The 15,314-nt window shown below is 42.6% G+C and overlaps 1 protein-coding gene across 2 annotated transcripts in view; it reads left to right on the top strand.

The window, feature by feature from the left end:
* The window catches only part of SH3RF3 (SH3 domain containing ring finger 3), a 393,578-nt gene extending 380,257 nt beyond the window's left edge, over positions 1-13,321 (top strand). For both annotated transcript variants that reach the window (XM_037897489.2, XM_037897480.2), the window contains 2 exons: positions 1,058-1,395; positions 9,755-13,321. In XM_037897489.2, the coding sequence (XP_037753417.1) occupies positions 1,058-1,395; positions 9,755-9,923 (507 nt within the window). In that variant the 3' untranslated portion in view covers positions 9,924-13,321. The remainder of the gene's footprint in view (positions 1-1,057; positions 1,396-9,754) is intronic.
* The last annotated feature ends 1,993 nt before the right edge of the window (positions 13,322-15,314 follow it).

Below are 15,314 nucleotides of genomic sequence, written 5' to 3'. Positions count from 1 at the left end.
CCTGTATGCAGTAGGGGGATTAGGAGACTTTACAGCACAGAGGCTTTTGCGACTCTCCACAAAAAGGTTAATTTCACCCTCTGAGCAGGTCCCACTGTGGCATTCTTTAGGTAGAAGGGAAAAGGGACCATCAGCCCTCAGGGCGGGAGTTTGCAGTTGCTTCCACCATATCCAGTGGCTTTTAAGCCATGTGGGATGCGGGCGATGAAGATGATCTGGCAAAAAGAGATACAACATTGAGTGAAGAGAATTAAAATGATTGGATAACTGGCAAACAGTATGGGTAGAAATTAAAACTTGGTCAGTAACTCACTGATGTAGAAGTATAGTGAATGCATAACTGGTTCGCTATGTGCTACAAAAGGTGTGTCCCCCCCACCTGCTCTCCTGCTGGTAATAGCTCACCTTACCTGATCACTCTCGTTACAGTGTGTATGGTAACACCCATTGTTTCATGTTCTCTGTGTATATAAATCTCCCCACTATATTTTCCACTGTATGCATCCGATGAAGTGAGCTGTAGCTCACGAAAGCTTATGCTCTAATAAATTTGTTAGTCTCTAAGGTGCCACAAGTACTCCTTTTCTTTTTACGGATACAGACTAACACGGCTGCTACTCTGAAATATGTGCTATGAATACATACAAAAGGATTTTCTTCCTCTCGCTGAATACCAGCTTTGTTGGCAGGTTGATTATTTATTTTATATTCCGGATGAGATGTTCGTACCTTTAAAGTCCTGGTGTCACACTGAAACTGCTGCATTTCCTTAAGTTATTTAATTATCCATTAGCACAATGGCACCTGTTGGTCCATTCCCTGCTTAGTCTGCTGACCAAGCAAAGCAATTTGGTACTTTGGTAGAATCTTTGTTAGCAAAGGAACACATTTTACCTGGTTTCCCCTACATAGAGAGACATTTTTAGATAGATTTTATTATACAGAATTGTGAGTTTTTTTCCGATGTGAAACAATTAGAATGGTGCTGCTTATTTACAGTCCTTAATAAGAGCCTGGGAGCTGCTCATTCACGTGCTTCATGTTGATTTCCTTTCAGAAAGAGAAGAAGAGCGGATTGTTGAAACTTTTAGCCGGCGCGTCAACAAAAAAGAAATCACGCTCCCCTCCATCTGTGTCTCCAACACCGGACCCACAGGGAGCTGTGGAGGGAGCTCTGCAGGGAGCGGTGGGACCTGAACTCTCCTCACTCTCCAGCCATGGCAGGGCAGGTTCATGCCCAATTGAAAGTGAAATGCAAGGAGCTATGGGGATGGAGCCACTGCACAGAAAAACAGGCTCCTTGGATTTGAATTTTTCCATTTCTTCTCCTGCCAGGCAGCTACCTTCTTCGATGGCAGCCATCCGTCCAGAGCCCAAGCCATTGCACCGGGAAAGGTATGCTGATGGAGAAGAGTTTGCCTATGAGCTAAGGGTGTTCATAATTTCAGTCTGCCCTGTCACTTGCACGTAAAAGAATGTTTGTGGGAAAGAGGCAAAGTTTGGCTTGCATGAGCATCACTGCAGTTCTGCCAGCCCCCCACCCCTGCACCCCGTTTTTTTTTAAGCCATCTGAGGCTATAGATTGTCCAGCTATTTATTAGAATTAGAAAATTCAGGCCCTCTGCATGTAGAAAACCAGCCAAAACATGTGTAAGGCAGCTATAATGCTCACCGTTAAAAAGTCAGCATTTGCCAACAGAAACAGTGTGCTCATCACACAGTTATTTCCTATTCTAAGTATAGGAGAAAGCTGTGGTATCTCACACCACTGTATGTGGAAGCTGTTGGCAAATACCACTTTTAAACGGTGATCACTGTATATTAATAATCACAAAGGATTGTCATGCAATACTTGGTATACTGTGTATCCCTGTAAGTATGTTTGTCCATTATATCTGGCCTATTGTGCAGTAGCAAACAAGGGTCTTTTTAAAATTTATGGTCACTTACATCATTACTGTCACTTAAGCCATTACACGCTGTCCTGAAGTATTTTTATTCCAGAAGTGGTTGATAACTAGCATAGAGAATAAGACTAGGATTCTAGAGTTTGGCAGTCCGCTCTGCATCTTGTTATCCATAAAGCTGCTGATTTTGCAAACCCAGAGAGAGGGGGCAAGGTGGCAACACCAAAAAAAAAAAAAAAAAGACAGGCAAGAAAAGGGAGAACAGAGTAAATGGAGAGACATGCAAAGATGTCAGGCCATGTCTGTTTCCAAAGTTACATGGATTTTAAGGTTAAACTAGTTTAAAAACCGGTTTAGTTGAAGGGGTGCAAAACCAAACCTGGTGTAGACACTCTTAATTTGACATGTATCAACTGAGCTTAATTCAGTAAGGACAGCAAAAATCTCACCTTGAATTAAACCAGTGCATCCTTGACATAGACAAGGCCTCAGAAACAAATATGAGGAGAGAAGCAAGAAAGGCGCCCCCCAGCGTCTCTTGTGCTGACTGTTGTTGCACTGCTTTGAAAGCACCACTTCAACGCTGCAGAGAATTCCTCAGGGTGGGATTGAGATGCTGGTGCATATCCCGTATTTTCCCAGTCTAACACTGCACCTAGGGATGGCGCTGACAGTGAAACAGGTGACCGATGATACCTGCATTGACTGCAGTGACGGGGGGTAGCAGTAGAATGAGAGGGCCATAGGACGAGTTCTGTATGATCAGTGTTATTAAAACTAAGAACAAATGGATCTATAGAGACAGGATGCTTAAAATGTTACAAATATTACTAATTTCAATATGCAGTGGTAAAGAAAGTATTCTGATTTTAAGCATTTTGATTTCCTGAATCTAAAGTCTGAAAATAAGCTATAATTGAAATAATCTTAATTATACACAGCAGTCAAGATTCTCTAATTGATTTATGAATTAACTTCCATGTCATTGGTGTATCTGCATTCCTTAACTGATCATATGGTTGTTTATGCCTATAATGGGGAATATTAATTACCTTCACACGCTAGGAAGTATAATGCTTAGTCCTGGAATAATCTGAGCAAATACTTTAAACACTTGTCTTTTATAAATTCATCCCACATCCATTGGTGCTCATTAAATCACCAAATTGCTCAGAAGTACTAAATTATTTTTTTTAACAAATTACATTTTTGAAACCGCTTGTACATTTCACATCTGGCAATGGAGGAACTTGTGCTCAGCATCTCTGAACTCCATATTTTGCTTGTTTGCATCGCGATGTATTTCATCTCCACAGGAGGACCAATTCTTTATTTGCATGGATGGAAAATAAAGATTGGATAGACAGATTTTGATGCTGGATGAAATTTAAACAGAGGAAAAAAAGCTACAAAACATTTCTGTACACTTAGCTCTACTTGGCTTTTAATTTCCCAGTGCCCATCTGTGCACACAGAGACAGTGCACTGAAAGACTGGAAGGAGTAGCACATTCCTTAATATTTACAACATTCCAAATGGGGCTCATGAAGCCAGGGTACTTCTTCCACTAAAACTGGCTTACAATTCCTGCACTCACTGCATGCAGACTAGAGAACAAAACCAAGCGTTCGACATTTGCACCATATCAGAGGTGCCTCAAAGAACTCTAATTGCTGACAGCTTGTTTTTCACACAGTAAAGAGGAATTCTGCTCCATTACATTACAGTTCTTTGTGCACGGAAATTGCAGCAGATCAGGAAGGAAAGTGAGGTTTACCTTATCACAGACCGTGCTAATTTTATAGTCCTATTCCCTTGGCAAAGGCAGATAGAGTGGGAAAGAAATTTAATTTTGACTTGCTATGTTTATGTATTTCCAGAGCCTGGTTTTGGTTTGGGGGAGGTTAGGCTGGAGAGGAAGGCACATTTGTCCTGGCTTACCTGTGTTTAAACCAATCTTCCAGGGTTGTGAGGTTTATCATCTGTTACTGCATTCTGGGGAGCAGTTTTCCCGCTGTCTTTTCCTAATGCCACTTTACTTGTGCTGCTGTATGCCAGAAAGCATATAGCATTTCCAGTAGCTGAGATGAGAAACTTCACAGCTGCTACTATTGTCACTGGGTTGCATAGGTTAACTAGCAAGCGGTGCTGTGCTGAACACCATTTTAGGCTGCATGGGTTCCAGATATTGTCATCTCTGTGCTGCTACTGTCAGTTTCCCACGGTACAGGAACGCTAGGGCTGTAGCACGCTGTGCTGATTGTGGAGAGCTGCGGGAGTTCCTGATCCTGCAGCTCTTGCTCACATGAGCAAGTCCCACTGGCATCACTCAAGCTACTCACAGTGACCAGCAGATGTAAGATTCAAAGGTCTGTCTAACAGCATTAAGGCTAAATAGGCTCCTCATGTCATTTCACTGTGATCACTCTAAATGAAAGGAGGACTTTCATTTGCCTTCTCTTTCAGCAAAACACAAATGTACATACAGCAACATTGACAAGATTAGGGTGTGTAAATGAGAGTATTTAAGTGTGTGTATATGTGACAGAGAGAGAGAATGCTCTCCTCAGTGGTTGGCATTGTGCCCAGACACAATCAACTGTAAAACCGTCATTTACTGCATTCTCAAGTCTTAGTACACGATATTGTATGGTAATAATATTATCATTACATTCCTTCCCCGCCGGTTCCCGGTCTTCATCCCTGGGCTTCTCATCCAGTCTCAGCCTCTCCTTTCCCAGTACGCTCCCTGGCTCCTTCTCCCAGTCTCCTGTTGCTTGGATCCTTGTCCTAGTAGTCTCTTTGCCCAGACAGTTCCAACCGCAGTCCAGCGCCTCATCTGATCTGTGTTTTCCCTCCTTCCCACCAAGGTTCCCAGTCTCCCCCAACTCCCAGTCCTGGTGTCCTGGCCATGCCAGTCTCAGGCTGTTTCCCCCACCCCCACCCCCCCGAGGAAGAGTGCCAGTCCCCCCATCCACAACTCCCAGTCACAATTTGTCTGCCGCACTCTAGCCTCCAGTCCAGTCTCACCAGGCTGACAAAAAGATCACACTCTGCCAAATTTCAAGTCCCTGCTCCAGAACATGGAGGTGCTAGAAGCTTCTCAGAGAAAAGACTACCAAAACAATTTTTAACATTGCAAAATGACAGATTTTTCCCTAGCCTCCTTCTCAGAAATGACTGTTATGGCTGAAATTTTAAAAATAATAATACATAATAATAAAGAGCCTGAGGTAGACACCCCCTCCCCCCGCATGGAACATTTCTGCTGAAACGGTTAAAGTTTTGCCAAGTTACAAACAGCTGAACACAAGATCTCATCATGGGAACTGTCGGTCAACCTTAATAATAAATGTACTTCCAGCCCTACCGATAATTGTGATAGACACAAGGCTGTTTGCATGTCTAAATTATGAAATTTTTAATGCCGTGTGTGACACTGACTGATTCCAACGTTCTTCTGAGTGCCACATAAGATGAAAGGCTGTGCCACAGATGAAAGAAAACTTACTATTGCCAAGTAGTGGTCAGGGAAAAGAGGAAGGAAGGAGGGAGGAGAAAAGCAGAGAGGGATAGAAGTATGCCGGGCTTCCCTGTAAGGAGGGGGCCAAATCTGGGGGGAAGAGTGGGAGGCAACTTAAAACAGTAGGACTAATGTGTATTTTAAACTAGGTTACTGAGAAAAACAAGGCATCGCAGGCTTTTACTGGAATGATTTATGATTTTAGAAACCCCTTCGTGGAAGCAGCGCCATGTGATTCTTTGGTTTGTACATTGGAACCTCAATAACGCTCACTTTCTTCGTCCACAAATCCAAGAATCTCAGGGAAAAAAACATAGCCAGCCCACCCCATGTCGCTGCAAAGATTTCACAGCAGATCTGAAAATGAGATCTTTTATTACTGAGATTTCATTATTTTTGTTCAATATGCTGATATGTTTACTGTGAAGTATCGTGATTAATTAAAATTAAATTACAGTTGTTAAATAATTGAAAAAAGTACATTTTGTAATGCAGTAGCCTGGATTTATTTTTTAAATCTTTAAAGAAAGCCTCTAAAGAATCCCTTGTTACTAGGATTGTCACCTTTTTAATGGTTAGTAACCAGACCCCCAAGACCCCCATCCCCTGCTCCGCCTCTTCCCCCAAGGCCCCACCCCTGTTCTGCCTCTTCCCACAGGTCCCACCCCTGCTCCACCTCTTCCCTCGAGACTCTACCCCCTTCTCTGCCTCTTCCCCGGGCCCTGCTCCCTTCTTCACCTCTTCTCCCAAGGCCCCACCCCTGCTCCACCTCTTCCCCACTCCAGATTAAAAAAAACAGACACCAGGGCTTGTGAAATGGAACCTGGACACACAAGCTGAAATCCAGACTGTCCAGGTGAAAAACGGATGGGTAGCAACCCTACCTGTTACAAATACGGGATTGCCAACATTGGAAAGAGATTGGTTTTGATGTGTTTGATAATCTTTCTGGCTAATTTGAAACATTTAGTAAAATAGCAATTGGTCTCTCAGCCATCAGTGAGATTCTATTCTGTATTTAAAAGGATGGACTTGTCGTTAAGATACCACGCTATAAACCAGGGGTTCTGTTCCGAGAACTGTTGTAAACCTTCACTGTGACCCAAGGCAAGTTATGTCACTTCTCTGTGCCTTAATTTCCTCATCTGTGAAATGGGGTTAAAAATGCTGCCCAGAGCTGTTGTGAGGCTTGATCCCTTGTGTCCATAAAGCACTCCAAGATCTGGAACACAACTGCAAAAATGCTGTTAATGTAGATTCAATTGAGCTGAGTTCAGAGAGCTGAAGTTTGGCATCGTCTTTGCTAAAATTGTTCCAGTCTGATAATTTAATTAATCAACATTGAAGCAGAGTGTCTGAGATAATGTGTGCATTCATTTGCATAATGGCTGTAATTGGCAAAGCCTCATAATATAAGTGTGGCGGTTCTGCAAATGACAGTAGGATAGACTGTTTTCTTGTAGCACACGCTTCAGCCTCTCTTATTTGCTTTTCCACACAGGAAAAAGTGACAGCTAGATGTACTGGCCAAGGGAAAAGATGACTAATTGATTTTTGATGGTTCTTGACATGGATATATATTCTACATGACTGTTGCTACTTCAAGATAAAAAACTTCTAATCAGGTTTTAGAGCAGAACTCCCACTTCTGAATGGGGCCAAAAATGTTTACGAGTAACAGGATCTTTGGCCCAGCTGCAGTGAGCAGTTCCTTTAGCCAGATCTAGCAATTTCACTGTCACGTGTTTGAGTCTGTAGCTTCACAGCAGCCAGCAGCCAGCCCAGCTGTGGTTCCAAAGAAAATTAACTCCTGTCATTCAGTTTCAGAGAGGCCCTTGATGTGGTATCAACCCACTGGCAATCGATTCAGTGAATTTAGGGTAATGTTGTGCTTTGAGATTCTCCTGTGCATATTTAATTTAACTATAAGACAGATCATCATTTTAAATAAATACTTGACTGTTATAAGCATCAGTTGGGAATGAATGACCATGCAGCAAATGCAATAGATAGTAATCTTCAGAAGATGTTTTGAATAATCAATTGGCTTTTCTTTAACTGTCTTTACCATATTCATTGCTTTGCAACTAGCGAGACAGTTACTGATCGTTAAAGGCCAGCTGAAATGACGTGCTGAGGAGGACACCCGAGGTATTAGACTCATGTTCACTGGCCTATACACAGATCGGCTTGGGAATTTTCTGATGAAACTGGCTTTCACTGGAAAATGCCAATTTGCTGAAACCAAACTGTTTCACAAAAACATATTGGTCTTGACAAACTGCCGATGAAACATAAGCAGCTCCTGCCAGCTCAACTGGTAGACGGCTGGGGAGCCCCAGCTCCCTGGGCCCAGGTCTCTAGGGCAGTCTCACCATACGGATTGCTCCAGGGTCAGGAACTCCAGCTGTAGCCAGGACGTGGCTGACAACTCCACAGCAGGGGAGGTGGGAGTCCCGAGAACCTCAGCTCATGCAAGGGCTCTTGGGACTTCCAGGCTTGCTGCTGTGGAGCCAGAAGCCTTGGAGACGCAGCTGCCAAGCTTTGAGACTCCCAGATCAGCCGTGGCTCCAGGGCGTCAAGATCTCCAGCTCCCCATTCTTGTGTTTGTTTTCTCTTCCGTAGGAAATCTGAATGTCTCCACTTTTTCTTCTCTAACAGAACCCTCTTTTCAGCATTTCTTGCGGAACACACATTCCACATTTGCACCAGCCTAAATCACAATCCGTAGTTTTTTACGTAACATAGAATGACGCTTGGAAACTACATACCTGAACGGCTCTGTCATCTCTTTGGGGGCAGGGACCACCTCTTTGTTTAGACTGTGCTCCAAAGAGTGAGCCCTTGAGCTATGTCCAGGGCCCCTAGGCACTACCATACTACTGCTAATACTCACTGGAATAACTGCAAATGATTTTAGGTGAAATTAAAAATTCTTTGTGAATTGTCCAAAGAAATCCAGGACATTGCTCATTTGCAAACGCATACAAAAGTGACTCCGTTATTAGTACAGACATTTAGAAGCTACTGTATGCTCTGGTGATTTAGCTCTAAGAGCAATCTGGATGGACCATTACGACGTCATGGGGAACCTTGCCTTAGGTAAAGGAGACAAAACAGGAGATTGAGGTGCAACCTATTTTAGTTTGAGAAAGAAGATTAATTTCTGTCCCACCCAGCCCAGAATGGCCTTAGGTTTGTGCCAAGAAACACAGGTTCTACTGATTTGGGGGGACATGCCCACTACGCCCAGCAATATACCACTAAATAACCTCCGGCAGCCCCTCACACCTTGAACGATGAACTGCGGGGAACCAATCCACAACCCTCTCGAGGCCCCTATTCACTCATTAAATCCTTCTGACCCCATTTCACCCCAATAATAGAATCCTCCCGACCTTCTGCCCCCTAGTGGTATAACCCTCATATCACCCCCTGAATGCCAAGCAGGCTATCTACCAACTGTCCCACGCCATGACTGGCTATGCTACTTGCACAACTGGTTTTGAAGGATACACAGCTGTGTCTTCACAAAGGGCCTTGTTGCTGCAGCCAGCTCCGAGCCCAGTTTCTTTCACTCTAAAGACCCCAGAATAGTTTAAAACTAAAGCTGGTTGCATTGGTGAAAACTAACATTTTTGTGAATTTTTTTCCACCCAGCTCTATTTAAAAGTAATGGAATCGATTCTCTAATGAGCTGCAGCCACCTGTGGAGCAAAACACGGTGCTTGTGGAAAAGCATGCCACAGCACTACGCAACAATTTAGAACAAGAAGTGCGGAAGAAACTTCTGAGGAAGTTTAGGCTGCAGTGTAATGACCTAAACTGGACTTTGACCAGGATGCTGGAGCTAACCTCCCATGTGCCCTTTTCTGAACAATGCCCTGGGGCCATTGAAGATCGCATGAGAGCCGGAGCTGTTTTATATCATTAAAAAGGCAGCACCTAAAGTAGCACAGGGCTCCCAACATCATCCTGGGGCATTGCTTCAGTACTGATTTTGAGGGAAGAGTTTGTCATCTATTGAACTCATGAACATGGTCACCTGTGGTTTTCCTGGAAAGTCTCCCCTTTAAATAGCAATCAGCCCTGACCCTGTATAGTTCTTAAGAGGGGACAAGACCACATCTGAAGAGGTCTGGCTTCAGGCAGATGCAGGTGATCCAGGACATGGGGTGATCCAAGCCAAATTAGCTTGCAGAGCTGCTGGTTTGTCTCTGCCGCGTGTCTTTCGTGGCCGTGCCCTGGTGAGGGTCCTACTCCAAACAGCATCGGCACACTGCTTGGTTTGTGCTTGATAAGGTATTCTCTTTTGTTTTCAAAGGTACCGGGTCGTGGTTCCATATCCCCCTCAAAGCGAAGCGGAGATTGAACTGAAAGAAGGTGACGTTGTGTTTGTGCACAAGAAGAGAGAGGATGGCTGGTATAAGGGGACATTACAGCGAAATGGCAGGACGGGCCTCTTCCCTGGAAGCTTTGTAGAGAGCTTCTGAGGGCTTGCTTTCTTCCCCGTCACCACTCTCTGAACTGAAAGATCTTTCAGGGGAAATTCCATAGCACAAGAAGAGACAGCAAAGGGAAATGTGACTGATATCCACTGCCATCGTTACGTCCAAAGACCCCCCGGGCCCTTCATTCTACAGCTCTGGAAGCACAGCACCTGCTGTGGTCCCAAAGCCATGTTCCATACATCCAGTGGTATGCTGAAGTAGTGCCTTCCACTTGGAGTCACAGGCTGAGAGGATGCGCATTTGGTTTGTATCGAAACTAAACTCCAACTGTTACCCATTATGTACATTATAGAGAAAATATCTTTTAAAAAGTTGTTATATTGCTGTAACTTATTTGTCAGAGCTGCAGTGTTCTTATTACTGGCCTATGCAAGATGGGTTTGGGTGTGGCAGGAGGCAGAGTAGGGAGCTCTTGAACTGGGATTTTATATTTCCTGGGGAAAAAGGGGAGAGTGTGGCAAAATCCAACTAAAGATCTGTGCATTGTTCTGCCAGGAAGCATTAGGAGTCCAAAATGTTAGTGTCATGCTTTCTATATACCTCAAAAATATGCTGCATGAGGATGTCAATAAGTGTGTTAGTGATCAGGGTTGCATTTCATCTGAAGTGCCTGTGAGATGCACTGGGCAGGTGCTCGAGGAACTCCGGCTCCAGCATTCAACTGCGGTTCTTGGAGTTATTTATATGCAGCATTTTTTTGCCCATCCAGTATCCAACTTTCCATTGCTTTTTTTCTTTTCTTTTTTTTGGGGGGTTTGACATGCCGTTTTTAATCATTTGCAGTGTTGTTGCAGCTGTGTTGGTCCCAGGATATTAGGGAGGCAAGTTGGGTGAGGTAATGCCATTTATTGGACCAACTATTTGGTCCAACAAAAGATATTGCCTCACCGACATTGTCTCTCTAATTAATACCTTTTTAATGTAAGAACCGATATACGTTATATATATATTCTCCTAAGGGATCAGGCGTTTCCTGTTTTTCATACATCTGGTGCTTTTATTATTATTATTTTATTATTAGGAAGATCCTGTTTGGCTTAAGAGAGAGACTGTTAACAGCCACATCAACAGACTTCACATTTAACATGTGAATTCTGAAATGTACTGAAAGTAGATTTCATCAGGATGAATATGTTTGTTAGTCCTACATGAAGCAAGAGAGGAAGAATCAGATTAGGTGGTGATATATATATGTGTGTGTGTGTGTGTGTGTGTAACTCACTTTCTTTATATATAGTTTCTAAAGACCCTTAATAAAGCACAGTAATCTGTCTAGACAATGATAATTATTCAAGAATTGGGAGCATTTCCAGGAGGAGCAATTTTAATTGACTTTTATATGGCAATAAAAAGAACACTGCAGGTTCCAGCAAGCACAGGAATCGTGGGATTTTCCTCTGTCGTTGCATCAGAGAGAAGAGAGCTGAACTGCAACGGCTGTAATTAGCATTGTCAAAATGTGATTTTTTTTACTGTAGAAATGTACAGTTCTCAACACTGTTCTAACCTGGTCAAGCTACAATACAAAATATATCAGGCAATATAACCCTCCATCTACAAGGGACCTAAAGGTGCAATAAATGAAAAGCAAGTTTATGCAGTTATTTGTATCAAACAAAGCAGAGAAAAATCCGATAATGCAAGTGTGGGAGTATTTAAAAAAGAGGTTCAGTTGTGGTCTCCTGTAACAAAGTTGTAACAAAAGAACATTCTTAACTATGTTGTGCCCTGCCTTTCCTAGTGACTGGCTGCTTGCCCAGACCAAGATATGGCGGTCATTCAAGACTATGTTAGAGTTGTAGTAACCTGGAGATGATCTTGGTAAAAAGAGGAGGCCCAGTGGGTGTATGCCAGTACTTTGTTCTCAGTATTTCTTATGCTGAAGGTGTAGGTTTTGTTTTCATTCAAGCCATGTATGCCAGCACATATCAAAACATGTATACGTGAACATTCCTACTTATGACAGGTTGAAGTGAGCTGTAGCTCACAAAAGCTTATGCTCAAATAAATTTGTTAGTCTCTAAGGTGCCACAAGTCCTCCTTTTCTTTATTCCTACTTATGTTGAACTGAATGACTTCATTCTCTGTAAAATAAGTTTCTCTTCCTGTCATTTGTAACAGATTTCAGAAACACAGTCTGCAGCCTAGTATTACACCTTCAAATCACAGAAACATTATTTGAGGGGGAGGGGTTTTTTAACGTTACCACATTTGTTCATGTTCCAGGTTGTAATCAGTCATCAGTAAAATAAACGGTTAGTGTTAAGAGGAAATTGCCTTTTTATAACCAATAAGAGCTTTAAGAAATTTCTTCTGCAAAAGGCTGATTGAAGAACACAGCACTATCTATCCAGTCATTTCATCCAAATCGGAAATGGTATCTCTGCACCTTGAGCCATGATCTGGTCAGCTAGCAAGCTGGCAATGCCCCCCCAAAATGTGTTATACACACACACACATACATCTGTTTCTGAGAATGCTAACCAAGAATTTATAGATAGATAGATTAGATAGATAGATATAAATTCTTGGTTAGCATTGTCAGAAACAGATTTTTCTGACAAACTATTGTGGCTAAATATCTGTTAAAATTCTGTTCCATGGTAGATTTACTATATCCAGAGAAATGAAACAGGAATAATATTGTATTCAGTATTGTATCTAAAATAGTTCCAGATTTCAATGTTCTAATGCTTAAATCTAACAAGACAAAAGCCGTTATGGAAGAAAATACAGAAATGTCTGTGTAAAATCAGTGTTTTTAAATGTATTTTGCAGTCAGGGCAATAATAATTTTTAACTATACATGATGAGGGCAAAATAACCCTTTCAGTCACACCTCCTGTAAGGAGAAATATTTTTTGGTGTTTGATATTTTGAAAACAGCTGTTTCTGGTCCCCATTTATTGCTTACCATAATAGTTTTGGTTTTTGAATAATTTTCTTGGACAAATCAATTCCATGCAAAGAGCACAACTGCAGAACATAAGACTGATCAGTTGTACAAGAAAATGACCCAGTGCCATTTAGGAAGAACTTGACCATGGGAGGGGATTGGCGCTTACTGTGATCCATTTTTAAATTGCATACAAAGGAAAGACAAAGGAGGGGAAGGGAGTGTGTGTGCGTTTCCTACAAGAAAAAAAAAAAGTTAAAGAATCCTTCTGGCAGCCTCATTTTGTAAAATGCCAGGTTTGCTGATCTAGAAATGGTTTCAGCTAATTGAACAATTCCTTTGTACTTTGCACAGCTCAGAAAATGTTTTTTGTTATACATGAATGTTAACGTGATTTAGAAAATATTGATGGTTACGAGTACAAATGAACTACAAGGACTGTGTTTCTGATGCTTTAAATAAAATAAACATTGAGGTCACTTGAGTGAGTTTTCCATCTTTATTTAGATGGTAAAGAGATTATACAAAACAGGTGTGCTGAGGCTCACAATAAAGATAGTCAGAGGGGCCCAAGAGATTTATGCTCCTAACTTCCCTTCCTGTGAGGATCTGGGCCAAGGTGACTTTGAAAAAGGGGGAAGGCAGAGAAATGTCAGGAAATGCTTCAAATGAAACAGTATTTTCACATAAAGAGCTTTAGTCCACAAACCCTACTCACATGGAGTACAAAGAGAGTCACTGAATCCAATGTATTAAATTGGAGCTACGCATGAATAAATACTGTTGGATGTAAAAGCTGCAGCAGGGGGCCTTAATATAATTATATGGCTTAGAGCATAGAATACTATTTTATATCAGTTGATACCCTTTATTTTCCCAAATAAATTGGAGCAAGTGCTCTATAGTTTGTTCTCTTATGACATGAGCCAACACCTGTAGCAGGACCAATATGTGTTTTGACAACACATGCTCTTGTCAGTTTACTTTTCTATTGGTGGGGGGAGAAGCTTCTAGATGGGTTTTTTTAAAATGTGTCCATTCTGCATGAGACACAAAAGTAGGAATTTGTACCAGTCTGTCAGAAAACGTACCAAAGGCCACTGGTGTAAATCGGTAACTTAGTCATGGAGTCTGAAGGGGTTTCTCAGAATCACACTGCTCACAATCTGGCCTTGATGAGGCTACTGTCCTTTCGGTAGTTTGCCCTGCTGCTAGGAGACACTCAGGTGTGTGGGGGGAGGGTTTGGGGATGGAAATGAGTAGAACTGAGATCTTTTTAGCTCATTTCATAAAATTAATTCAGTCTTACAAGGGCATTTCTCAAGTTTCTACTTCATAATGGGCTAAATGTAGTATCCTTCAGCACATCATGGTGCATTTTATTCATCAAGTTGTGTCCTTTTCAAAGGCTTTGATTATTTCCGATTCGTACGTTTACTTAAGTGCATCTTCATGGTGATAGTTACTGTAGGTGTTCGTGCATTTTTATTTGTTGTTGCACAAAACAGATCTACAGTCAGACCGCTGCCCTCTTTTATTTGTTGGATGTTGAATTGCCATGAAATCACTTTCTGTAATGAGGTCTGTAATCTCGACCTGTCTGGGCTTTGACGCCATGCTCATCACTACAGTCTCTGAGGCCCAGATGCTCAAAGGTATGTAGGCACCTACCTGCCTCTTTAGTCTTGCCACCCACCGGACCGATGGAGGCAGAACGAACTGGCCAGTTCAGGCCTTGGCCTCATGCCAATGACACACAGGTGCAGTTCTGCATGTGGAGGTGAAAGCCACGGTTAGGAGGTGAGGATCAGTCTCTGAAAAAGTTAGCACTAACTGGTATCTTTGTTGGAAGGCCAGGTAGAGAGTCCAAGGGCTGGATGGGTATGGAATTATGTTACACTTTCTTTCCTAGAGGTGATTCCTCCAGTACAGGGAAAGGTATTAAGGCATGGTGGCCAGGCCATTTGAGGAAGCTGGCCGTGCTGTTGCCCATGTTGTGCCAGTTCTGTGGGTAAGTAGAGCGCTTTGTTCTTTAGGGGCTGGCATCTAGGTGTAACACCAACAGACCCCGGTCGGCGGAATCGAACCTGAGGTCTCTGGAACTAAATGCATGAGCCTCTACCGCATGAGCTAAAAGCCACATGGCTCTTAGCTAAGGCTGTAGAGCAGATTCATTAATCTCTAAGTGGTCTCAGTGCCACTAGATGGGACAGAACACCACACCCAGGAGGTGTGTGGGTTACATAGGCACCTAAATTCACTCAACGCCAGAGAGAGAAGTGTGCTTGAGCCCCACCCTCTGCTCTGTGGTCTAATAAGAAGGATCCAAACGCCACTCACTTCAGTAGGAGCAGGATTGCAGCTAAAACTTCTTGAGGTATGTGCCTTCACCAAATTAGGAGACTGAGGATAGAAAATAGCTGTATCGGGCTGTCCTGTTAGTTCATCCCAGGGTTCTTATGGCTCATCTACATGAA

Source organism: Chelonia mydas, chromosome 1 (assembly GCF_015237465.2).
Source record: "Chelonia mydas isolate rCheMyd1 chromosome 1, rCheMyd1.pri.v2, whole genome shotgun sequence".
NCBI lineage: Eukaryota > Metazoa > Chordata > Testudines > Cheloniidae > Chelonia > Chelonia mydas.
This window is presented reverse-complemented; position numbering and strand designations above follow the sequence as displayed.